General features: G+C 41.0%; 1 protein-coding gene across 1 annotated transcript in view; it reads right to left on the reverse strand.

The window, feature by feature from the left end:
* Nucleotides 1-4922, reverse strand: part of dnah2 (dynein, axonemal, heavy chain 2) — a 52026-nt gene extending 47104 nt beyond the window's left edge. Inside the window, exons 1-9 of the mRNA XM_069672709.1 lie at nt 4884-4922; nt 4584-4746; nt 4256-4492; nt 3785-3895; nt 3414-3649; nt 2714-2905; nt 2310-2467; nt 1719-1806; nt 1027-1232 (exon numbers count right to left, since the gene is read on the reverse strand). Of these exons, the coding sequence (XP_069528810.1) occupies nt 1027-1232; nt 1719-1806; nt 2310-2467; nt 2714-2905; nt 3414-3649; nt 3785-3895; nt 4256-4492; nt 4584-4746; nt 4884-4922 (1430 nt within the window). The remainder of the gene's footprint in view (nt 1-1026; nt 1233-1718; nt 1807-2309; nt 2468-2713; nt 2906-3413; nt 3650-3784; nt 3896-4255; nt 4493-4583; nt 4747-4883) is intronic.
* Nucleotides 4923-27420: the final 22498 nt, after the last annotated feature.

Consider the following 27420-nt stretch of genomic DNA (forward strand, 5'->3'; position numbering starts at 1 on the left):
TTCTTTCTTTCTGGTACACATAGACTTTAGATTGATATGTGCGTAAAATGCTATTTTATGGATGCAACCGAGAAAGATTCTTACAGGTCCTCATGAATTTAATTCTAAGATCCACAAAAACACTTACACCGTTGTTTTGTGTCATGATTGAGTTTCCCACTCCAACTTATAGAATGTTGGATCTTTTCTGTGTAGATGATTAAACACCTTCAGAGACACAATGTTGGTCAGGATCTAACAAATTATTTTCTGTGTTTTTCTAAACATGAGAATACTGAGTGAATAGTAAGAGTCAAAGTTTAATAGAGAAATCATTTGGATGAACTTGGCTCCATCAAATCTCTGGAGAAGTTTTTATTGTAAACAAAAAGTCAAAATGCAACTGAAACTTTTATTCGTGTTAACAGGATTTTTCAGTTCATTTTTTTCACTTCCAATTGTAATTGTGTGAAATGCCACAAAATGTTTGGCCAAATAAGGGTGTTTTTTCTCCAGTCTGCAAAAGTGAACCAGCCCTGCATCTTTTAGGCTCAATAGTCTCCTAAATTGACCTGACCTGACCTGCGGTAAAAATGCAGGTGTTGGGTAGTGGATGCAAGGGGTAACTTTCCACTTATCTATCGCTAAAAATTTAACCAGTTGTAAAATCTTCAGGGTTTCCTGAGATATTGCATTCATGAAAATGGTATGGACATGGGGTCACTAGTCCAAGTGGATGTTTTTGCCAAATTTGTCCAACATGAATAATGCTCAGAATAGTGTTTATCCAGGATATTGTTATATCACAATGACCGTATGAATTCTTGAGTCATGGCCAAACGCATTCTTTGAGAGGATAGAGGGACGTTGACCTTCAACCTCACAAATGGAATACCTGTGGAATTTGCTATTTGCACAAGGTGGGCGCTGGGTGTGAAAATGACAACAGCGGAAAATGGAAATGACACACACGCCTTACGTTGCTTGCTATGCGTCGGGTGTAAGATAAGGCCCTTATTTGAATTGGTTAAAGAGCAAGAGACCTACCTGTTGAATTCTTTTAACCATATGGTGTTCTCGATTTCAAAGACGCTCTTGTCAACAGAGCGCAGGTTTTGTAAGCCACGGTGGAAGATGCCCTCTAGCTCCAGGAGGGACTGGGTGAACTCTGGACCCTTGACACCACTGAAGCATGGCAGGGCCCTCTGCTGACCATCCTCCCAACGGGCAAACTGATACTGGCAGTCACATATCTGGGAGAACACGAGAGGAAAATAAATATAATAAAAAGTATAATAAAATAAAAAGAGGCTACATTAAATAAATTTAATGTAGAAGCCGTTTTGCTTTGGCATAAATCCAAGACAACATTTGACATGACACAAAAGTAAAAGAAAATATATCGTAATGGATATGTTCAGTGAATGTCATTGGAGGCCGCATAATTGTTTTGAATGAGACACTGAAAGCAAACTTCAGTTTTAAACCAAGTTCAATAACCTGTTAGAGAAATGCTGACAAATTAATTAGTTTGTTTAAATTTAAAGAGGTTCAAAAAACCGATAAAGGAAGCAGCTGTGACTGGATGAGATCCATTTTAGAAGCCAACTTAAGCCCAGAAGAGCATCACGTGGCCTCAATTTTATTCTGAAAACTTCTGTGGGACAATCCTGAGTCAAATCTCATCACAATTGTTTTTTCATGGGAAGATTGAAATGATAATACTGGGAAAAATGTACCTCAAGAAGGTCTTTGAACCTTTGAATGAAAGCATCAACCACCACAAAGATGGGGGTTCGGTCCGGAAGACACCCTGTTGCTGGTAACCTGACAAATGGGAGAATAACACAAAAAAGGAGGACAGAGAAAGAGGGGAGGGGGTAGAGAGTTGGTCACAAGAATAGAGTCAAAAAAGCACCTCTGCTTTTTGCAACTGGGTCTACAGCGGTCACTAAATTTAAAATTTTCAGCAAAAAAAAAAGGAAGTTGTTACGGCAGCAAACCATTGGATGAAGAGCCCTAAAGCACACGATGCATTGCTTATGATTTAAAAAACCTTCCAAATCTTTCAGGTTCTCAAATCAATGCTTTTCTGTTTGACAGAAATGTGGGGAGTAGAGAGTGGGGGATGACATGCACCAAATGATAAGCAGACTGGGAGTCGAACCTGTGATCGGTGTGTTGAGGACTGTAGCCTCTGTACATGGGGCGCCTGCTCTACAAACTGAGCTAAAACAGCACCCCTGAAGTAATGAATTTTGATCTTTGAAAGCTAACACATACTCAGATGACAGTGTGTAGAATACTTATGCAAGTGAGATTTTTCCTACATGAGTTGAATGCCTAAGGCGTCCAGGTAAATTTCCTTCCAGGACAAGCAGCACTGGATACAGTCATTGAGGTTTTTCTTGCTGGATAACACATAGCCCTCAAAAATCTTGTCCAAAGAGATACTTTCGAAGCACAGGCGAGTGACATCATTACTGATCTGCAACACATAGGCATAGCAATTGTCAAAAATGATAAGCAGTGGGAGACCAGTTACAGAAATGCATCAGGCTAATAGGGAAAATGTACTACAGAGTTCGACCACATTTCCAAAGTTTGAGTTTCACTGCAAAACAGGATGCAGTAGATTCATTTTTATACCGAGTCAGACAAAAGAGGGTCAGTAAAAAAAATATGGTTTAAGTACACAAGTCCCCAATACTCTGATGTAGTAAAATGTAGGTACCTTGCGGAAAAGGCCAGTGATCCTCTCTGTGGTGTTGTAGTGGATTGAGTTGCGCCCAATGATGTGAATGAGACTCACAATGTGAGACAGCTTAGGAACAACTTGGTTAGGCTCGAGCTTGGCAAGCTCTTCACAGGGCTTCTTCAGTATCGACAGGAAGGACAAGTTCGATTGGGCTTGCAAAGAACAATCCTGGGAAACACACACACACACACACACACAAATATAATTAAATGGCCATTTTTAATAGTTACCATTATTATTCTTTTAACATTTATAATCATAATTACAATGCTTCGTTTTTGATAATAAAAGCTTTAATATCAACCTTTTTCCAACTTTCTGCTACCCACTACCTTTAATAATTTTTTTTTTTTAAATTTGAATAACTTTTTAATAACTTTTAATTCTTTAGTAAATGGTAGATGAGATGCCAGACAATTAATTTCCCTTTGGGGATCAATAACAGGAAGGTACTGGGTAGCACAGTGGGCATCAGTGAGAAAAAAGAGGCTATTGAGTAAAAAGGAATCTTACCTTCCGCCAGCATAGAATGGATATATTTGGTCACACAGTACTACAATATTTTGCAACATGACTCTGTATTGTTTTTTAATCTCATGGATAAGGTTTTATTATAATCATATATGTCTATTATGCCTTTGTTGGGAAATTATTTTAGACTGAAGGCTTCTTGTACCTGGATTTTCTTGGCCAGTTTGCAAAAGCGATCTTTGTAGATAGACCTCGAGAGATGCAGGATCTCCTGGATGTGCTTAACACCAGGCTTTTGCAGCTGCTGGCTGATGTCCAACAGCTTAGCAGAGCGACTCTTCCAAAATTCTATCTCCTGCAGCACGCCACAGTCCCAAATCTCCGTAATTTCTTCATCATTTAACAGCTCCTTGATCTGATCTGTCCAGTGGATCATAACAACTAAAATAGCAGGAAGAAAAACTTAGTAGAAATAAAGCTATGGAAAAATAAAGATTACAGGAAGGGAAAAGAAAATAAACAACTTCAAAACTGAAAGATGGAGAGATAAAGGCACTCCAAGATCTGCAGGCTTACTCTCCATTCTCTGCACCAGCTTCTTGTCCTTTATAGCCTGCTCAGGGCTGTACTGAAGGCCTTCCATTGGGATGTATAGCACTGTCTTGCCCAGCTTCTTATACATATCATCTGCAAAAATCAGAAATATATATAGTAAAATTACTTAAGCACATTTGCCTCTGGGGATCAATTAATGATCCATCCTGTATTTGTATTGGTATGGAGTGACAAAAATATACAACCCTTATAATGTGAGACAGAGAATAAGTGACCCTTTAATGCTTCAAAAAACACAAATAAAGACATTGTTGAAAAAATAAATAAATAAAGAGAAGACCCCCAAAGAGTCTCAGAATCAAATCATAGTGAGTAGCCATAGAGAGTATAACACAAGAAAACGCTTTTACAGAGGTTGACACATATTGGCAAAACATCAATATCTTGTTAAAAGGTGAACTGCCTCGCTTAATTTTCCTCAGAGGTACCCACCAGACAGACTGGCAAGGTAGCAGTGCATGTCGGTAGCATAGTTGTCCATAACGCTCTTCTGGCTGCAGGCTAGGAGGGCAACTGCGGGTGCATGCAAACAGGTCATGTCATGCAGCAGGCTCTGGATGGGGTTACCCCGCAGTGTGCCAAATTGTATAACTGCATCAAACGTCTCTGCAGTGATTATGGCTCCTGGCATGCGGTTAAAATAACACAGCTGCTCTACCACCTGTACATATAAAAAAAAAGTATATTAAAAGTATATCAAAGAATATTAACAGTATTTGGATTTTAGGATTGAATGTGCATAGTAAAATTAGCTTTACCGGTATGAGTAGCGAGTACTCCACCCGCAGCTTGAGGTCATTGTCTACATAGACCACCATGGTTGTGATTGTGGCGTCCACAATGAATTGATCCACAGCCCTCTGATTCTCCTCTGTCCAAAACTCCTCCGTTACACCAGGAAGAGCCACACAACGGACAAACATCTTAAAGTGAAATAAGGAAATTAGAAAAAAGGGTCATAGGAGAAAATGAGGGACAGACAAATATGGTGAAGTTATTGAAGAGTAACGTTAATGGAAGACGGAGTAAAATGGAAGAGAGATCAATGACCCAGCTTTACCTGACGAATGGTCTTAGAGTATTCTTCTTCGTCTTCCATTTCTTCCAACCTTCAACTCACTTTTCTGTAGTGAATGAGGCATGTAAGCACACTCAGACAGCCTATACAAAAACATTGACATATCGAGAAACAAGCTGTAATTCCGAGCTTTAACGGCTCTAACGGTCATGTCGTTAACGTATTTTCTTTTCTTGTTCTTTACCTGTAGCGAACGTTTAGTAATACAAATCAGTATGTCTATCTTGATTAGACTGGGAGCATACGTATAAAAGTGGGTCATATGCGTTTTTAAAAAAAACTAGCTTAAAATATGTAGCGTTGGCAAGCTAGCAAATACTTTGGACACCTTTCAAGTAAGTCGCATGTATGAAAGTCTTCACACGCTGAAGCTCGCGACGAAGGCAAAAGTATAACGTCTTCTATTTTACGGGTCCGCCCCAACAGCATTCTGATAAAAAGCAATTTTACTAAAAGTCTTTGCCATAGCTACTCATCAAATGCGTCTATTTTACGTACCTTAAGTCAAACCTGGGGCTGAGTGTACATGTCTCCATGGTAACGTGGCTTAGTTGGAGGGCGCGTGGAGGCTCTGGGGAATTACCCCATTATAAACACCACAACATTCAGCTGTTAGTGTGCTTTACACTCCAATACACTGTCATACAATTATAATAAATATGATACACAAATAGATTTATTTAATTTCAATAACACAAAGGCCTACTTATGCTTCATATGTTGAAATTAAAGATTTTAAATGTTAATACATTATTGACTTGGCTTATGTATTGAAAATTAGTCACTTTTATAAGGACATGTTTTGTGTTTCCAGTGTGTTAGAATCCATCTTAAGAAATATTGAATGAAATCTACTGAATTTGTATTTGTTATAATTTGTGTTTATCATATCACAACTCTGATCCGACATCTTCCTGCATTCTTTAAAGTTTCACTTTACTAAACCATAGTTGTCATGGGTCGCCCTCTAGTGGGAGAAAGACTAAAGTGTTGCAGGGACAAAAGAGGAAGAAGTAGGTCTGTGAAACAAATACAGTATAGTCCTAAATTTTACCTTAACTGTACTTTTCAAAAAGGATATTTCGCACCCTTTTCACATCACCAAACACTATTTAATTCAGTTAAATATATAAAAATATGAATTTATGTAAAATCCAAAATGTGCTTGAAAGTTGCAGTGCTTTAGAACGGCTTGCCAGTTCAATTCACACATGTAAATTAAATTGGAACCTCTCAATTTGATTTTGATATCCAAGGTGCATTATCAATTCCTTTACCAATTTTCTTCCTTGCTTTGTTGTTTCCTTCCATCCTTCCCTGTTTCCTTGCTTCCTTGTTTTCCTCCATCCTACCTTGTTTGTCTTATTTGTTGTTTCCTTCCAACCTTCCTTGTTTCCTTTATTCTTCATTTCCTTCCATCCTTCCTTGTGTCTTTTAGTTCTTGTGCTGCTTTCAGTTCTTGTTTCCTTCCTTCCATCTTCCCTTGTTTTCTTTAGTCCTCATCTCCTTCCATCCTTCCCTGTTTCCTTGCTTCCTGGTTTTCCTCATTTCTGCCTTGTTTGCCTTATTTGTTGTTTCCTTCCAACCTTCCTTGTTTCCTTCCATCCTTCCTAGTTTCCTTCCATCATTCCTTTTTACAGTGCTCCAACCGAGCTTGCTTATTATCCCAACAGAGAGAACAGAAATATTAAAGTTTGGTATTGCCCATCCCAACTTCGCTAATCCGCTCCGGGGTCCGATATAATTCCCTGAGTCCTTCACCAAAAAGCATGTCATTATCCATCCAGTGAAATGTCCTCAGAATGTTTTTCAACTTTTATGGCTTTTAAAGTCAAATGTAAGCATATGGCCGCCTAATTCCGGACAGCCAATTGTTTTCAAAGCTCTTCAAAATGAATTTTGACAATGTCACTTACTTGAGGTTGTTGGTTGATTGAAGGTCTATGGCGGAGACTGCAGCAGGGCAGAGAATGAATGTGGTGTGAGTGCATGCGAGTGAGCAAAGCGTATGCAAGTAACACAAAACGGACGAAAAGACGTTTGATACACGCGTCAAACCTGCAGATTAATGTACTCTAACCAATATAAACTTCAATATTCAAACTCAAAAGTTATGTTAGCGCATATCTCGAGCCTGTGTATGTGCGCGCACACGGTGCGGTAGGAAAACAATTTCTTCTCAGTATCCTCTTATCACACACCTGTGTCTCATTCTAATAATGAGGACGCAGGGTAATTGCGTCATCTTAGCTCGACTGAAAATTGTAGTTCTTTAACAAAAAACAACAAAAATGGCTGCTATACCTTTATTCCTAGTTTCCTTACATATTTACTTGTTTCCTTTATTCCCCCTTTCCTTCCATCCTTCCATCCTTCCTTATTTCCTTTATTCCTTGTTTCCTTCCATTTGTTCAGCCATGAGGAGAGCATGATGGATAGCCACATTACTGATGTTACCTCTTCATTCACATGGCCTAAAGATTATATTAATGATTATCTAAATGATGCACACAAATCTAGGCATTAATATTATATCAGCAGTTTCGGTTGTCCTTGCTTTGTGTGGTTGTAGGCATCGACAGTAGCCCCAAAATATTATTGGTGATAAATATTTCTTACCATGAAATGGTCCACTGTTGTCACAGCCAACAGTCCTTGAAAACTGTTTCATCTGACCTTACTGAATGACTCATCTTCCATTCCTTCCTGCTTTTGCAGATTTATATTCTGTCTACCACAAAAACTGCCTACCTCCATAGTCACTAACAAACTCTATTCTTTTTAATGGATCCATATATGTATGTTGGTGCGTGTTTCATTAGCTTAAAAAGCAAAGATAGATCCTTAGAAACCAAAAAGTTGAGCAAGAGCATGTTGGGAAATATTAGGTTCATTCAAAAATGAAAGTACAAGAGGACTTATGAAGTAAACAAGCAATTAATTTGGCTTCAAGGGGTTCTTGAGGGTGATGTAAGGGGGATGGCTAGCTTTAATTGCATATTTGTCTAACTTCAGTGTTTTCATATTGTGTATTTACCATTTCAAACATGCCATCTTAACCTCCTACAGATGCAGATTTGCAAGAAGAGTCTAAGAGTCTGCGTAAAATGTAGCTGTTGTGAAACTCACAGACTCCGACTCTGAATTACTGGCAAATACTACATTTTGACGGTTTCATTCAAAAAGTAAAACTACTTCAATGGACCGGAAAAATGCTACCTACGATGAGACATCACAGTCTAGAGACTGCCTCTTACAAAGTGCTAAAGGAGGCAGATTTGTATCATTTGTGGCACTTTCTGAGGATTATGGCCACATAACAGACTGTTTTCCTATTCTGAGACACGTAATCCTCATTAATTTGTTAGAAAATGAATTACTACCTGTAGGGTTTTGATGGTGGTGAGCCTCTACAAACAGGATGGAAACAGGCAGCAATGAAGGTGTAAAGCGTGGTGGTAGAAATGAGGGCATCAGACAAGCAGGGTTTTTGGTTCCAGAGCTCTGAATTTTACTCAAATCCCCAAACAGTGGACAACAAGTCCAACATCTCTTACCAAACAGGCAGCCGACTGCTGGCTAACAAAGGAGTCTCACAGGTGTGGCCCATCTCATCAGCAGCAGAGCAGAAGTGACACTTAACTTGCCCCCTCCTTTATTTCCCTCACACTTATCCTCACCTGCCTTTCTAACCTTAGTATCCACCTCCCATTACACAGTGAAACAGAGACACTCCCACACGTTTTAAAACATATACTTACAAATTAACCTTAACTCTAGAAATAAACAAAAGCTAAACTCTCTTCCCTGAGAATCGATTCAGCCTAACAAGGTAACTGGCAGCTGCTGAGGCCTTGTTGCCGCATTCCCATGAGTGCACTGCATGAGAACACGCCCACAGGAAGTAGACCTGGAAGAGAGAAATGACAAATCAAATGACAACAAAACAACAATGCATTTCCTGTATTGGTGTCCACAGTCAACTTCACAGTCAAGGTGCATTTCTTTTTCACCTTCATGAGGGGGATGCTTTCCAGTTCCCTCACACCACCCCATTATAAATAATGCATTTAGTCTGTGACCAGTTCATTTCAGTTGAAGCTTGAATCCATAAAAAATATATCCATAGTCTGACATTTTTTGTTACAACCAGGCACGTGAATAGGCTAATTTGCATTTGAATTTATCATGATGCTTTGACTGCCTACCCCCTCTGTTCGCCACACAACTAGAGACCACCAGTCACGCATGCACACACACACACACACACACACACACACACACACACACACAGAAATGGAAATAATAAAGAGACTCTTACACCCTGAGGAAGTCTGTTTGGGGCCTTTCGGGAGAAAATTCTTACCTTTGAATACAACCTTGAACTCAGCCCCCCCTGTTTCCTCTCTATCATTACTGGACCACTCTTCCTCCTGGCTTACTTTCTCCACGGTCTTTCTTTTGTTTTTCTCCCCCTCCCATTCGGGAGTTCGAGATCTTTTCAGTGGGGAAGTCCTGGCCTTCTTTCACAACGCTGACCGAATCCAAATGTCTTGTCTGGAATGCCTCATTAGAATTCATTTCTTTGACTAGGTTAATTTCTCTTTAAGTCTCTCTGTCCTCTTCTTTTTCAGCTTGACGAAATTGCGTATTAGCATAAAAATATTCTTTACCCCCCTTTGATTGACTGCTTTATTTGCATTTGTGCCTGCATGTGTGCTGTGACTGTTTCTGCCTATCTGAGTTTATCATATCAAAAATGTCATTTTCACAACATGAAAATATTTCTCTGGTTCAGATTTTTAAAATGACCAGTTGCAATTGTTCCTTTTGACATCAAGTGAAAGTCGGGGATTGCCTGCCAGCAAGCAAAGTTTCCCTGGTTAATGATGCCCGCCATAGTGAATAAAAATAATGGTTTGTGAGCAGAACTGAAAAGGCAAGTATGATGCCGCTGGCCTATAGATGTGCACATGGACGTAACTAAAACAATCACTACAGTCATTGAAGTTTCCATACCTGTGAACGTTAACCTCAGACCAACACAAAGAAGCTGTTCTGCTGTTAAACACGCCGGTGTGCGGGATCCTCGCTGTTTTGTCGATAAGTTTAGTGTGTGTTTCGGTTAGTGGAAGTGGCTACGGCGGCACCACCCGCCGATCTCTACTGCGCAGACTCTGGCTCCAAATGACGTCACCATTGCAAGATGGCAGCGCCTATCACAGGGCTATTTTGGCTTCACTTTCGTACAATGGGAGCAGATGGAGGCGCGTCGTCCGTCTATATATACAGTCATTGGTTTCATCCAACTCTTTCCCTGAAACATGGGACACAATGAGCTCAAGTCAAGGGGGCTTTGAAAGGTTTACTTTGCTTATTACAATAAGATTAGTTGATAGATGCTGACTTTATATAGGCTTCACCTGATAAACAACCACTCTCAAATACTCACATTCACAGAGAAACATACACATGCACCTGCACACACACTTTCATGCACAGCCCATAACTGGAATCAGACATTAGAAGATGAACTGGCCCTGGATGACCTCACAGCCACACTAACACAAAGACACACACCCAGTCGTAGCCAGAACGTATTCTAACCGCTTGACCCAGCACACAACACCCTGTCTTCTCTCCACACTGTAAAAGAGGTCTGGTGATAATGAAGCCAGGATGGATGTTTGGACAGAATTACTGCTGGAATGCTGCCAGAGCCCAATAATGGTGTGTGTGTCTGCAGTTGGACAGAGGAGAAGTGTAAGTGTAAATGTGAGCAGCCAGGCAGAGTGATGGATAAATACACCTTTAATAACAGACCAGTGAGTCAGTGCAGAGACAGTCCTGCAGGTGTTAGACTGAATTACAAAAGAGAAGGGTTTAGTTGTAAGCAAAGCTGTAACTTGTCTTGTTTTGCAACCTTCATTTTGTTTCTTTTCATCTTTAATCCTGACTAAGCATTGGCTTTTGGGTCTTGTTTTATTCAATACTACTCATTCTCCAAAGAGTAGCTCCTCAATATTATTGATCCAAGCACTTCTTCATCCTAGTCTGTGAAAGAAGACGGCAACAAGTAAAGGAGCGCGTCAGTATGAGAAGAAGAGAATCACAGGTTAAGATATGAAAAATAATTCACTAAAAGACGAACGTAGCCTTGAAAGAACTGAGTATGGAAGATAATGATAGAAGGAATGTGTTGTGAGATTCTTGTACAGTGTCGATGCACAAGCATGGAGGCAGTAATCGCTATTACGTTATCTGCATCTACAACTCCATTCTTGCGTCAGTCTGTAAACAACGACCAGCTGACAGAGGAGGAGGTCTTGACCTGGATGTCTTATATCAGTTATCCTGATTCCCGCTGGCTACACCAGAAAGACCTAAAATATTAGCCATTGCAACTAATAGACGTCACCCCTTAGCCTTTGATTACTTCCCCAAGCTTCACCAGGGACAAACACAAGATCTGTCATCATTACTCCCTCTAATAGTAGACATTTGATTGCGTTGTTACCGCCTGGCTCAGGGCCGGTAACAAAAAGGGAGGCCAAACACAGATGAAGCAATCAGATACAGATTTGATTTAACTTAAAATAACAATCAGATAACTAATGTGATATGAGAATATGAGCGTAATGTGTGAAGTGTGTGGATGAGTGGAAATGTTGTATGACGCATACAGCAAACCAAACAACGGAAAGAGGTTGAGGAGGACGCAGCAGAGCTTCCTGCCTTTCTGGAGGTCCGGCTCAGGCGGGCAGGATCAGCTAACGACCCTCACAGCTCCACCTACGTGGCAACTCCCAGTACCTGAAATGACCACGCAAACGCTTCGGGCAGACAGACTGGGAGGGGGTCGTCACAGCGTGTACAGTCATGAATCAATATTTTCTTTTTAATAAGCAGTAATGAAGCACATTGCCCATGATGCACCCTGTTGGCATTTCTCAGAGACACAACCGTGTTAATCAATGTTTACCTTTTTATTTAAATTAAGTATTCAGACATTCTTGAGATTTCTCACCTTTCTTTGCAGCATGAATATGAAAAGTTAAATCATAGCTGCCGGGGTACAGTCTAAATATTATGGTGTCATTTGTTGGTTGATACCTCAGTCACTTCATGAAAGCTAGACCAAGTGACCTCAAAAAAAAAATCCTGAAGCCTTCAACTCAGCTGGCTTTTTGTAAATCAGTGATTCTATTACGTCTGTTACCATCAGCGCGCCCCAACCTTGAGTCTTTTGAGAATGTCTGTGTGGTGCCTGTGTGCATTTCTGTAAGTGGTTAAATGAAGAAAGCAAGGACTAACTGTTCCTGTCAGTGTTCATCAGCGTGCAAATGCGTCTATATTTGCCAGGCTGCAATATTCCGATTGTCCACTTGGTGGTGCCGGAGCTCTGTGACCGTGAGGTGCTTTGGCAGGGTGTCGAGGTGGCCTTTGAGAGAGTGCAGCCGCAGTGCGCTCCCTCCAAAAACAGATGTGTTTTTAAGTCACTGGACTAAATGCATTTGGACACTTACTTACCATTTATATAAAGTAAAGCAGTGTTGTTTTAAATTCACTTTTATGCTTTTATTCTAATCATATGTTCTGTAGCACAGTTTAAGCCTGGTGACAAAGTTATAAAAAGTAGTAGTTTAAAAGTATTTGCTTAGAGGGTAATAATCCCAGCATAATATAAATATGCAAATGATATGCGCTTAAACTTAAGCTGTGGTACAAAAATGTGTCTCTGTGTGTCACACAGTGTCTAACGTGAAGAGGGGAAGGTAATGGCAGCCTCACAAAGAAGTCATCGATGCACGTGCTCAGAAGCCATCTATCTTGGTGATCTGCGACACGACCTTCATGTCTGATTCCAGCGATGAGGTACTTCAGTGCATCCCAGGGAATCACCTCACACAGGCTCCACGCATGATCTCTCACGTACGGGAGCATCACAGCAGGGATCAATGACACTTTTAATTGTACAGATGAAGGGCGAGTCAAAATTGTTAGCTGCAGAAAGTCCACAAAACAGTAGAAAAAAAAAAAGATACATACATTTTCATAAAGGCTCTGAGTAGGATTCAGCCTTCAACTAGAATGTCATTATTTCTGTCTAACTGGCCCTCACTCTGACAGAGTATCAAATTGCCTTTCTGTCGAGTTAAATCTACATTGTGTTTTAGTGCAGATTACTGACAAAAGGCGTCAGCAATGATAGAACCCCCCCTCCATTGTCACAGCCATAACCATTACCTCATCATAGCTACTCGATCATTGTAGCATTTGTCACCGCCGATGACTTCACTGCTCTGATGACAGTCTATCTGATGGCAGATATGCCAATAACTGTCACTGCTTAAATGTCTCCTATAGTACCAGATGAGGCTCTGACGTCAAATACAAAACCATCGAGGGCATAGTAATTGTAGCAGCCCAGCTGCAGAGTCTTCTTCCTTTCCAACAAGATGAGGGGGCAAAAAAAAACAGGAGGAGACAGTTGTATTCGTTCTTGTTCACACCCTGAGGGATGATAGCCGGAAGTTTAAAGACTATTTGGGGATATGGACATCACATCTCCTCCGTTTGAGTCTGAAGTTGGACTTTTGAACCTCTTGGTGATCGAGTGCTGAAAAGGCTTCTAATATAAACATAAGAGATGAACAAGAGGAAACAAAAGAAGCATTAAAGAGGTATGACATACAACAAAGCATTTCTCACGTTTGTTTTGAGTAAAATGAGGTGATGTATTTTAGGTAGGCGCTTGCTTTGACTTTATTTAAACTCAAAGTCGAGCTGAAACAGCATTTAGAGAGTATCTAGCTTCCGTATCGTGACGTATTTCCAAGTGAAACAGGACGCGCAGGCGGGACATATCATTAGAGGGATTTGATTTGATCGTTGAGAAGTGGGCGTAGACAGACGTTCTCCACAGCACAGTAGCTAGCTAACTGAGCGAGCATTCTTGGTGCTCTGCGGCTAAATGTTGCAGAGTGATTGGTTGAAATTGTTTGGTGCTAACTTACGTAAGCACGCGTGAAACTTAGTTTTACCGGAAGAAAAAATTATCGGATTTTGATATAAGAATACGAAGAAATGAATTTTCTGTATTTTTTTTGGGCCTATATTGTCAAATAGATGCACGATATTACCGGGGATGTGAAGGATTTTACTTTAATGAGAGAGTACAAGTACCAATGTACAGTATATCACAGGAAGTGAGGTCACTGCTCATGCAAAGCTGTGTAATCGGAAGAATTCAAAAAAGCTGTCTGCACTGCATCTGCTTTGGCAGGACGAACCTGGCCCTTGACTGACCTGCCCTCGCCGTGAGAGTGAGAGAAAAAGGGAGGAGTGCCAAATAAGTACAGTGTGTGGTATAAATGGGGTGACCAAACCTCAGCCTGGTCCAAGTTGGTGAGCTGACTTTTACCATAACCCTTCGATTCCACAGGATCCATCTCCGGCGCGTTCCGTGTGCGTCCCGACCTCCGGAGTCGATCGCGCCCATTCAAGTCAATGATAGTGATTCCACAGCACGCGCCCCGGCCCCGGCGCCGGGTCTATTTTTGACGGAGGCCGCTTCAAACACTTGTCAAGCTGAACAGAGCAGATCATTCCAAACAGGAAGTCACACACGAAATTGTGATCTCGCAAATCCAGCTGCTTGGGCCAGCGCTCTGCTGCGCTGCGGACCAGACACGCTTCCTGTGGGCAAGGGCTCGCGCCGTTGATGGACCAGAAAGGCGGCGCAGACAGAACGCGCCGGAGACGGATCCTGTAGGATTGAGGGGTCAGTATGTTTTATTAAATCTAATTTTATCCAATTTAAAAATACAGAATGGGCATGATTTGTTTCTTACATAGCAGCTATGAAGGTAGCATGTATGACGCTGGCCGTTAACTGTGTGCCACTTGTGCAGTGGGCAATATGGCATCTGAGGCGAAGGCAAGGGAGGACATGGAAGGATGAAAATGAATCGAAGAAAGCATATAAAAATTGACTTCCCCAAACAAACAAATTGCTTGATGTATGACAGTGACATTTCCCTAGTTACAGAGAGGTGTGTCTGAAAAGCAACAAACCATAGAAACTGACAGTCAGGCCTCTACTGGTATAATAAATAGCAACAAATCATGCTGATGAGCGTGAGCGAACAGGGAAACAGCGGGTCGATACGGGGAGTGAAAGATTCATCTGAATAAACCAAATCAATCAAATATTCATCAAGTATTTTGTGCACTTTGTCAAGCGCAAATGACACTAGAGCCTAAAAGAAACAGTTAAGAGGGGGAAACACTCTGCTAAGCAACAGAATAAATCCGAGACAGAAGCAGGGAGAAAGAGCAAGCGTGCTCTTGTGCAGTTCTTAATGCCCTCTTGAGCCCTCCACGCTCATGGCAACTGATTCCAGGTACTGACCCAGAGAGAAAGCATGTAAATGCCTGCTCATGCCAGAGGCCTCAGCCAGCTGCAGCAGGGCTCCTGTGGGGTCCGACTCTGGAGACAGAACAAAGATCAGAGGAGTCTTGCAGGTAGATTCCTCCAGAACCCGGAAAGAGGACAAAGAGAGTGAGAATGGATGAGCCAACATGATGCAACAGTAGCCTTAAATGTGTTAGCATTTAGCGACTCAGTGAGCTACGTTCCAACAGAATCAGAAGACTCATGCATGACACATTAATTTAATTTAGGGGTGATACAGGACCGACAATCTCTGGAGTTATTTTATCCATCAGAGTCAATCAAAGAGAGGCTTATGGCGGAGTGTGGTTGGGTGGCAGGGTAGGATCAGTCCAGAAACAGAGGGAGACGACAGAGGGAGAGAAAGCCGCAAGGATAGAGAAGGGAAACAAGACAGAAGAAGAAACAGGGATTGATGGGATGACAGCTGACACTCGCAGCTTAGAGTACTAAAGAGCGGGGCAGCTCGACAAAGGGACAGATGATGCTCACAATAAACAGGGTGACAGAAGAAGATGTGCTTTTGATGCAGGAGGCTCACAACATCAACTTTCTCTGGTGCTCATTACAATTAAGCTTCCATTCATCTCGTTGGGGGAGCGACAGCGAGAAAGGGTGAAAGCAGATACGAGAAAACATGGAGAAATGAATGGATATGAAGCAGGTGAGTTCAGGTGAGGAATGAGAGGAAACAAAGGACGGGAATATATACTATAAGGAGGATATGGCCCAATCTTGGTGGGACAGAGCGATTCTGATTCAGCAAGAGAAACACCGTGATTTTTTAATGAACAGTATGTAGAACACCTGGCTGAGGAGGAGTGATACGTGGTCCAGACGTCCTCTTGTATAAAGCTAATTGGCTGATTAGGGGCCGCTTTACTTTTGTCAATGCAAAAAGAGGTAGCAGGCAGCTTAGCAAGAGTCATGTCTTGCTGTGGCAAGAGATCATCAACTCTCTTCTGTATTGGAATTAGCGTACAGTATAATGGTGATACTCACATTTGTTACAACGGTCGGGGTGACGGGTCTTGAGATGGTTAACCAAGTTTGTAGTGTTGAAAGACTTTGCCTTGGCTCCTCCTCGCATCACCGAAGCTGAACAGTCATTGCAAATAGCAGTTTTGCTATCTATTTCGGACACTTTGAAAAACTTCCACAACACGCAGCAGTCATTATTTTATCGGTTAATTATATCGGCGCGTTGGCCGATGTCCGACAGTTCATTTTTAAGCCAATATCGGTCGATACCGATTACGTGCCGATAATATCGTGCATCCCTAATAAGGACAAGTGTGAAGCAAGGAAACCGATGCGACACACTACAGCATTTATAGCCTTGGCTAATTTGCAATGCCCGTCCTGAGATGGGCCTTTAAAATACTTAAAATCAACGACAAATGCACAAGAGACAAAACAGACTCATCCATAAAACAGATATAACAATACAGGATACAAAATATCCTACAATAAAACTTGATGTAAAACAGGAAGCACAAAAGCATACATGACTACAAGACTGAGCCCTCTTCAAAAACGGTTTCAGATTGAGTTTAAAACGCTCTCAGTCAGGGTCCAGTTTGAGCTCTGCAGGTGAGGCGTTCCACATATTGATCCCCTGAACGGATAAGGCGCTTCGTCCAAGTGATAACTTACGAGAGGGCACCTTACAATCTCCATTAGATGCTCCGCGTGTTACAGAGCCTGATAGTCTCAGTGGGACGACGAGGCCACTGAGCACCTGAGGAGCCTGATGATGCGAGCATTTAGAGTTTTAGATTAGCAAATGTGATGTGATCTTATCGGCTTCCTGTCTCAAATCTTTATGGCTTTGTTATAAATCATCAGAGGCTTCATTCTTAATTTATGGAGTGAAATATTTTTCTGCTGTACATGTAGTGTCTGCCTGGCGCTGCTGATAGCTTGGATAAATAGGTAAGAAAGTAGGGCTTATTGTGTAGTTTTATTCAAAGTGTGCAACATTGAAACTTTCGTCAAACTGGATGGGTAAATATAAGTCATGAATCATGATCCCCACATCATTATCTTAGCTAGATAAACACTACACTCCACTCTGAGGGGAGAAGAAATCTTGGCAGCAGCAAAATTCTCCTGTGATCACATTAAAATTGAGCTCAACTTTGTCAAATGTAATTCCCTCTGATAGAATAAAGCAACTGAAGTGACTGACAGATATCCACAAACCCACACACTCTCTTGCTCTCCTTCCTCTTTTGGTAAAGCTGCCATGAATAGATTCTCGTTTGTCAGGCAGACGAGGAAGACGAGCATTCATCATCACCGGGGTTTAAAATACACACACTGCAGGGGATTGTTTTTTTAATCAAATACAGAAAGCATACAGTTGTTCACAACCATCAGTGTCTTACAGCAAAACCTTGAAACTTTCCAGTACACAGCTCACACACCTGCCCTCACTCCTGACTTCACCTCAACTTTATTGTTAGTAGTGGGAGAAATATTCTCTCTGCAGCAGGAGAATAATGAAAAAAACTCTCAAACACTTTATACAACACTGGTGGCAAAGCAATGTGTTCCACCTGAGGGGTACAGTTTGAAGAAATGGGATGGAAATGTGGAAGTTGGGCAGCTTATTATGCTCCGACAACTGTTGTCCATCTGAACCGCTGAGTGATCCCAACAATCCTGGTAGTTAGCTACGGAAAAGATCTTTTAACTTCTACGACAAAGACGAACAACAGCTGTGTGAATGATGGAGGGAAGGGAGGTCTTGGAGGAAAAGTATAACACATTTCTACATTTGAATTCACAGAAGGATGCCTTTAGGGGCACTAAGTCTGTTCCAAGCCTTTGAAATAAAGGTTTGCTTATAAGATTATCTAGAATCAAACAAGATCTTTTGTGGTTTCTTCCTTGGAGGGAGAAGCTGGACTCATCCGTGTTGAGTTGGCACAGCACGTGGGCCTCAAACCAACCACGGCACGTGTACCTGCAGAAGATATACACACAGTGCTACCTATAGTAACATGAATCGAAAAACAACAATCTGTTAACGCTTTTCTCTAATCTTTAAATTTACTAACATGAATATACATGTACATCTAAATGCCAGTCAGTCTCTGCTTGACCTGTTAGCTTACTGACATTTGCAGCCAGTAATAAGGGATTCCAAGAAGACTTTTTTTTCACAAGTCAAAATGTCCTGGAGTGACATGCATCTCTTCAAAAGATTGATTGATTGCTTGATTCTTTAATGACCACACAGCCAGGCTGGTGGAATTTGTTTCCTCCTTGGTACAGGTTCCAGCATTAAACATATAACATAGATATATTGTCATGTTTCATGCATAAGGGCCATGCTTAATCCTCAGCATTCAGAGTTTAGAATGTTTATTGGAATGGGAATGAAACTGTTTTTGAAGCGGGTTGTTTTGGAGGCAATTGTCCTGTAGCGCCTCCCAGAGGGCAATAGCTGGAAGACATAGTGTGCAGGGTGAGTGGGATCAGAGGTGATCTTGCGGGCTCTCCGCAGTGTCCGTTTGCGGTGGAGTGATTCAAGGGATGGTAGGGGTGAGCCAGTAATTTTGGATGCTCTGTTAATGATGCGCTGTAATTTTCTTCTGGGAGAGTGTGTCGAGACTGCCGAACCAGACTGTAATGACAAGGCATATTTTATTGGCTCAAAACATAGAGAGACTATTCTGTAACTTTAAAGGCATGGTGTATTGTAACCAAGATCAGAGAAGACAATTATGCTCCAAAGTTCAAAGGTTATATCTGAAACTTCTTCTTTTTCATATGACTTTACGAGTTCTATCTCAATTCACTTAAAACTTCTTCATCAAAGAAACCAGGTTGCTGTTTGTTTCTTTTCATGTCACATTTACACAATCTCAAGCAATAAACCTTAAAATATTTTACGTTATGCTTTGATGTTTTTTCATCCAAACTGAACCTGCTACACAACCCAGTCCCACGCAAATGACAAATGGTAAAATAGATAAAGACATTGTTGACAGATTCAATAAAACCGTAGAACTTACAAAAAGTAAATCAGAGCAAATTCAACTGTCAAACTGTTTACCAAGTTATAAGCCTGAGCTTTATTTCTGTAATATTAACAAAAAGCTGACTTTCGAACAAAGTCAGAGCTGCTCTAAAAGTTTGATCCCGGCAGAGAGCTTTATAGGAGAGGTTGACTGAGGGGAACAAACGCAGGGTAGGGAGGCAGAGGAAAGGAACAAAGGGGAAGCAGCTAATAGTTTGGAGGATCTAGGAATAAAAAATTTATAGGGTAAAATAAGGTTCCTTTAGTCCATCCGTCAGCATTGCTGCAGTGGAAATTAGTCTTGCTCTAGTCTGTTCTCCACCTCCACAGTGCACTTCTCCAATACCCTGTCGTGTTAAATAGTCATTCTCTTCAGAATCTTTGGTCGTATTCTTTGGGCAGCTGACCTTGCATGTCTTTTACATTTATTTTGTCAACAGTTCCTGTTTGCTTTACGCATTTTTAAAAGGTTGAATTATGGTTATTTTATAGGTGAGTTTATTTATCTCACAGCATCAATGCAAAATATTCAGATCCATTGACAAGAAACACAAGATAAAGATAGAAACACATATTTACATGTTGCATAATCGTTCCTATTTGATCTGTGGATAGATTCACGCTGATAAACATGTGTCTGTTACATGTCACAGAAAATATTTTTGGAATTGCTATTATATGATTTATGGCTCTGTAGACATGTGACACTGTAGACATGTGAGTACGGCTGATTTAATTGAGACACAAATAGGACAGAAGTGATAATAAACAGTTACTACTACAGCTTTCATTTACTGTTGATGCACGGAGATATGAGGTCGGGGTTTCTAGAACCCATTGCATCATTAGAACATCACGCCTTACTTAAAACCTTCATCAGCTGTATTTTGTGCCCAATGAGGGCAGAAAAAGTTATTTAATTTTAAAGATGTAATCTTGAAGATCTCAGTTTCTCTTTAACCTATGGCGACACAACAGTAATTGCTGGAGCACACTTCCCAGATATCCAGACAGTGTTGTGTGACGTCCATGGTTAGCTCCGGTACAGTAGATCACCGTTTACTCGCAACACTTGCAGAAACCGGAAAATAATCGGCTTAGCTCCGCCTACCCTCTCTGGCAGACCAGTCACTGCTGGCTGATGGAAAACGTGTCACTAACTGGGCGCAACTTGTGATTATACTGTAAATGTAAAGGCTTTCATCTGTGAGCTATAGGCTACTTACATTACTCTTAAATCTTTGGTGCTTCTTACATTATTCTTTGTGGCAAAATATCTTATGCACTATTAAAAGCTTCCTATAGTAATAATAATAAACAGTTCATACTACAGCTTTCATTTACTGTTGATGCACGGAGATATGAGGTCAGGGTTGGTGAGGTTTTTCCGACTTTCCGAGTCGGAAATCCGACTTCAGGGGGCGTTTCCTGTTGAAATCTGACTGGGAACTAGAAAATTCCGACTTCCGAGTACAAATGGAACACACCATATGTTTGAGACACAGGCGACCCCGAGTACCCAAAATATAACAATTTAAAGCATATAGCTCCCTAAGAAGTCACCAATCCATAGTTCAATAGACATAATGATTCTCTTGAACAACATATATAAATGTTTCATATATGACCGGTGGATTAACTGAGAGGACTTGGGTAAGGTGAACAGCAAAGAGCAACATGCGTATCAGCCCCACATGTGATTGGCGTCTGGTTTTAGGCACAAAACTACCTGTTTAGAGAAAGTTGGTTAGCATGGTTTGAAATTAGCATGCTAGTAGTATTCCACTTAGTACGATCACGTGTATAAGATATTGGTTTCCTTGGTTAATGGCCCGTGTTTGTTTGACCCATGCACTGCATCTTTTTCCTCTCCCCATACCTTACTTGCGAGCTTCCATCAATTCTTTCACCATTACATCTGACCTCTCTGGTAGCAAGTTGATCTTTCCTATGATGGGTTTGCTCTGATACAGTGTGTCAATTCTTTCAGCATGGGTCACAGACACCAGAAAATGTTTGCTTCAAAATATCAAACTGCAAGCTTTGTTTCAAGCCGTACAAACGTACAAAAGAACTTTGAGAGGCTATTTGCTTCATCGCTACTGAAAAAGGCGTGTTTATTCGATTAAGACCTGAAATGAGGGATAATCCTCAATGAGACAAGATAATATGAAGTACCGCAGAGGGTGTGTTAATTATGTGTGTGTTCATAATTACATGAGATGGATTAGACTTTAATATTTTGGATAAGTACTCTGTTTAAATGCATTTTGCTATATGGGAGTTGCAGGAATAATTCTACAACTACTCTTACCATAATGGATGGGTATGTGGATGGACACAGAGACAGAGAGGGATATTGATTATTGGCAAGTCAGAAGGAACAGACGACTCGGCTATTAGACAAATACGTCACTCCGAACGCTGCAGTCGCAATCTATAACTGCCACAACTCAATTGTCCCTAAATGTCACGCTGTGGCTACATTGTGAAGTGGCAGCTGAAAGAAGTGGGAGCAATGAAGCAGAGCAAAGACCAAGTGACAAAGAAAGAGAAAGAGAATGAAAGGTCAGAAAGGCGAAAGAGGAAGAAATGGTCTGAATGGCCCTCGCTGGGAAGAAATTGGTCCGGAGAAAATAAAAGGAGCGAAAGAAGAGGTTCTGTGGAGTTGAAGGACATTCTGAAAAGAGGTAGGAGGATGAGAACCATGACCTAAAGATCAGGGTGGAAAAAAATTGTGAGGTAACTCATTCTCCTTTGCCCAGCCGTCGCACTCTCTGTCTTTGATATTATACATCTTTGCAGCCACCTCTACCGAAAAGAACCGATTCAGAATTAAAAAGAATACATGTCAGAACCTTTTGTGAACATAATGTGACACAAACTGAATCCTAAATCTACAGTTCTGCTAATTTGTGGGGAAATGCAGTTGAAATTTTTGTAGTAAACAAATTGAGGATGTCAAGAATTATACTTTATTGATCCCGAAGGAAATTTAGGCATCCAGTAGCATTCACATCTGGACACTGGCTGTATGTGTGGCCTGTTCCTTCGGAAGTCCACCACCATCTCCTTGGTCTTTGGAGGTGTTCAGCTGCAGATGGTTCAACTTGGACCACCTCACCAGGCTCCTGTACTCCCCCTCCTGTCCGTTCCCGACACAGCCGACGATCACAGAGTATTTCTGCATGTGGCGGAGCTCGGGGGTTGTGCTGGAGGTCAGAGGTGTAGAAGGTGAACAAGACAGGGGAAAGTACCGTCCCCGGTGGTGCTCCACATTTGGAGTTGTGTTGTTTCTAGAGTTAAGAGAATATAAATCCATTTTAAATATTTTTTTCAGTGGTAAGATGACCTCCTTCTTTACACTTGGTTCACAGATATGGCTTCAAACTGTCCTGTTAACTTGTTCCACAGTAATCTGTCCTGCATCACCTAAAGTAAACTAGAAATGGTTTAGTGCTTGACAAGAAGAATCACTGATTTAGACCACAGCATGCAAATGTTGCAGCTGCAGACACACAGGACACAGACACGCACATGAATAGAGCTTTACTGATGCTTTTAGGGCCTCTTAATTAAAACTATAACAAAGATATAGTTTGATGACATCATGAAGTAGTGGGAGACAGTGGGAGATGTTGTCTTCTTTCTTAAAAATACACGGACAAGGGATTTTTTGTTTTTTCCCCGAATAAGTTTTTGTTACGTTTACTTGCTGCAAGTTATATTAGCTCATGTAAACTGTAAACGGATTTCCTCCCTCACTCTCTGACTGCGCTATTACCGTGAACTAGATTAAGCATTTTTCTGGCTGTGAAAATTGCTGTAAAATAATACATAAGACAGCTCTAGAGATACTTGTGTTACATATTTTTGTCTTTAGTAGGAAAATCCATCACAAATCTAAATTTAAAGGAGGTATAAACTGCATAAATTGAAGGAATGACGCATCAAAAGGCAAAGATACATAGGATTTAATTTAGCATGTAAAAGAAGGGAGCAAAAGAAGTACTTCAGTTTGACTTGGATGTAAAGCAAAGCTGGCACCCACGATAGACTAATGGGCAAACAGTTCCCACAAAAGTGGATTGGCTTATGCCTCGATGTATGTATAATCAAGCAGGCATGATGAGTAAGGGCCCTATCAGACGGAACACGTTCTGCAGGCTGTAAAACGCGAGGCGCATCGCACTGCCTTTTTTTGTTGAAGCCTACGGTTAGAAAAAGAGCAGCTCGCTGTGCCTTTTTTTCTACTGTTGTTAAGGCAACCACCGAATCATTAGCCGTTAGTTAGTGCCTAACCGTTTTATTGTAAACTGACAGAAGGCCCGTCTCTCTTTTCATCCGATTGGACAATGAGAAAAAAAACGGCCATGACGCTAAACGGCCAGCTGCTAAAACACGTTCTGTCTGATCGGGCCCTCAGGCTTTCAACTTTTTTGTGTTCGTTCCTCCCGCTCTGATACATCGATATTAACAATACAAGGACAAATTTCACTAAAGAAATTGAGTGAATAAAAAGAGAACAGTGAGGCTGTGACTTTCTAAAAGCGACTTGCTCCTTACACTGCTCAAACACAACAGTGTCCATAGTACTATTGTGGAACCCATTCAGCATAAGTCTGTTCAGTCAGTCATTCCTCAGTCTTAACAAATCTTTTGGTGAAATTCTAAGTTGTCACTCAGTAACACTCATTTCCTGTACATTTAAATGCTATGGTTTTGTTCTAGGGTTGCATGGTGGTGCAGTGGTTAACGCTGTTGCCTCAAAGCTAGAAGGTCACTGGTTCAAACCCGGTTTGGATAAAGTTGGCCTTTTTGTGTGGAGTTTGCATGTTCTCGTCGTGCATGCGTGGGTTCTCTCCGGCTTCCTCCCACAGTCCAAAGAGATGCTGTTAGGTTAATTGGTGACTCTATATTGCCCATAGGTGTGGGTGTGAGTGAAAAAAGGATGTCTGTCTTTATGTTTATGGATGGATGGATGGATTTCGTTCCAGCAATGTAACATTAAAGACAGAACAAAAGTGATGTCTAGACGGTCCCAATTATCAGACCAGCTGTGTCAAGGCTTCATCTCCATATTCTTGATGTACTTAAAAGCTCGGCCCTGAGGGAAGAAAGTTAGTCAGTTAAAAATCTACATTACTAAGAGGAGGCAACTAATGTTTGTGTATGAAGCACTGAAAATATCAGAATATTACAGCATGTTTGAGGACTCTGATGCCAACAGTAAGGAGGCTGTACCTTTGGTTTGACATCATTGAGTCATATTGTTAAAAACAAATGCAGGAAGGTGGAGGTCTTTCTAAGCGTCTGTGATGTAGTTTGCTCACCGGACTACAGCTTGTCTCAGTCAAAGAACCTTAACAACCTCCTTTGTGTACATTTACTGATCGGTGATTCAGTGAGCCCCTCCTGTACCTGAGGAGAAGGCAGACTAAGAACAAGGGGCATTACATGTGCAACATGTGTGCATGTGTTATCTATGATCTGAGTGGCTGTCCAATGAAAACAAACCCTTCAGGATGATTATCTTTAACATACGGACCAACATATTGTCCTTGTTTAGTAGGTTTAGTTACAATTTAATAAAGTTTACCTCATCTGCAAAGTATTAAGAATAGACCGGGATACAGTGTCTTTTTTTCTATCTGTCGATCTCATAAGGAGAGAAATATTTCCTTAATTTTCTTGAGATGTTGCCAAATCACCTGTCATTGTGTTTTATGTGTTTTCTGCCGTTACAGGCGTGTGATCGTGAAGATAACACAAAGCTTAATGAGTCAGAGGGGAGACGTTTCAGCTGTACACGAGCAAACCAGCGGAAATTATTTCCCACAAATCAAACCTCTTCTTCGTAAGCAGCATCTAATTAAAAAAAATGATTTAAGGTGATATTATAATAAATGTGTGACTTTAAATCTCAACATTTTCACAGCAAACATTCACCTGTTTTTTATGACAAGCTATAAAACACACAAAAGGTTTTACTCCTCTTGCGGGGTTGGAAAGACTCAAACCGTAGGCTGAAAATACAAACAAAATATTAAAGAAATATGTCAGATATATGGGAGATGTGTAAAGAGAAAGCTTTAGCATTAAGGCTAACTGAAAAGACAACGATAAAACACGCATTTCCTTTTTTGTCTCTCCTGCAAAGATTCACAAACCGCAATCTGCATTTAATAAACCAGTTTATTGAATGTTTTATGAATGCAATCCTAATTTTTGCATCTAATACTACAGAGATAATCGCCTAAATTCAGCATTTTGTCCTTAAATGCAAATGAGTTGGTGAAAAATAATCTCCAGGATGAACAACCACAAAGGATCCTATCTTTCCCACCTGCTTCTCTCCCAGCACGGTGCGATTGTACACACTCTTACTGTACTTATCAGGTGTTAGTCCTCATTTTAAGGGCTATTTTCTTCGTATTTCTTTGCAACACTCCCAGTCTCCCGTCTGTAAAGCCCAAATGGCTCTGTGGCATCTTTCCTTTCAATTTCCTTCCTTTATTCATCCCTTCATCCTGCTGCTGTCTCTCGCCCAGCTGGCTCTTGGCCTCCACCCAGGTGGGCTCTTTGCCCCAGAGGATCACGATAGCTTGCGTCACCGTCTCCACCAGCGCTGGGGGAAAGCCACGGGTCTTGATCCGTGTCGTGTTCTTTTCATTCATAGATTTCATAGCTAATGAAAAGCACAGAAAACATGTGAACTGAAGACAATTCTTGGTAAGTGCACATTTTAATCTATGGTTAAAAAAGTAACAGTATTCACATTTACATGTTATCGTCTTTTATCACATTGAATCACTTTCTTTGTCTATGCAACATTTTACTGATGAGGCAACATTGGTGAAGCATGAAAAGACAGAACACGTTTTAGCAGCTGGGGGCTTTTTTGTCATTGTTTTCAAAGAGTGGGATGCTTGTTGCGCGCTGCTTTTGCATTGCAGAGCGCCTTCATTTTTTTTCGCTCTGTGCGCCTCGCGTTTTTGAGGAATCGCTCTGAATGCCTCAAGTTGAAAAAACTTCAACTCAAAGCAGTAAAGCGCCCGACATCATTGCTGTTTTTCTGACAGTCCAATCGCATGAAAGGAGAGGCGGGCCTTCTGTCAGTTTATAATATAATGGTTAGGTTAATGACAGCTAATGATTCGGTGGTTGCCTTAACAACAGTAGAAAAAAAAGGCTGCTTTTTTTTTAACCGTAGGCTTCAACAAAAAAGGCAGTGCGGTGCGCCTTGCGTTTTACAGCCTGCAAAATGCGCTCTGTCTGATCGGGCCCTTATGGTAACATGGGCACAACAACAAAGCTGTTGTTACTTAATATGACGTTTTCCATGTTTACCATCTTTTCTTTCAACGTGTAAGCTGGCTAATATTTGCTGACTTGCGGTAAAGTTAAGTTCAAGAAAGTTAAGGTTTTTTAGTCTTCTTGCTCAACTAGCTGACAGTCCAGCTCCATCCCACTCAGTTTGTCTCGGATGTTTTCCGCCCGCTCTGCACAGAACTACTCAAGTTTCAACGTTTAATCGGTGCTCATGGAGGTAGGTGTCCGAAAAGCTATAGCCACCTGGTTCTTAGGGAGAGGGGCCTTAAAGGGGCAAGGGCTCAAATAGATTTTTTCAAACAGAGGGTAAATAAATAAATATTTTTTTTACAGCTGTGAGTCATACAAAGCTACTCTGGTGGAATCCCAAATTAACATAATGATCTGGAATTGAGCCTAACAGGTCCCTGTTGATAACTGCAGGTATTTGGTCATTAAACAAAGTGAAACATATTAAATTGATCTGATTAAAGTACACAATAAAAACTTAAGGGAATACTTTTACACTTTACACAGTTAATTCTCTGGGAAACATGTACACAAATTCATCTACACATTCCCTCTACCGCAGACGTTAAAGTCATTAATGCTAAAGCTGAAGTCTCAGGGTCAAAAAGTCATCAGCATACATAATTCGTTTTTGTGCCGATCCAGCTGGTGGATGTTGAGATATTTCTCTAAATAAGTGCACACTTTGACCT

This window comes from Semicossyphus pulcher, unplaced genomic scaffold, assembly GCF_022749685.1.
Source record: "Semicossyphus pulcher isolate SPU_LCO1_2020_fin unplaced genomic scaffold, fSemPul1.0.p SCAF_21, whole genome shotgun sequence".
NCBI classification, from domain to species: domain Eukaryota; kingdom Metazoa; phylum Chordata; class Actinopteri; order Labriformes; family Labridae; genus Semicossyphus; species Semicossyphus pulcher.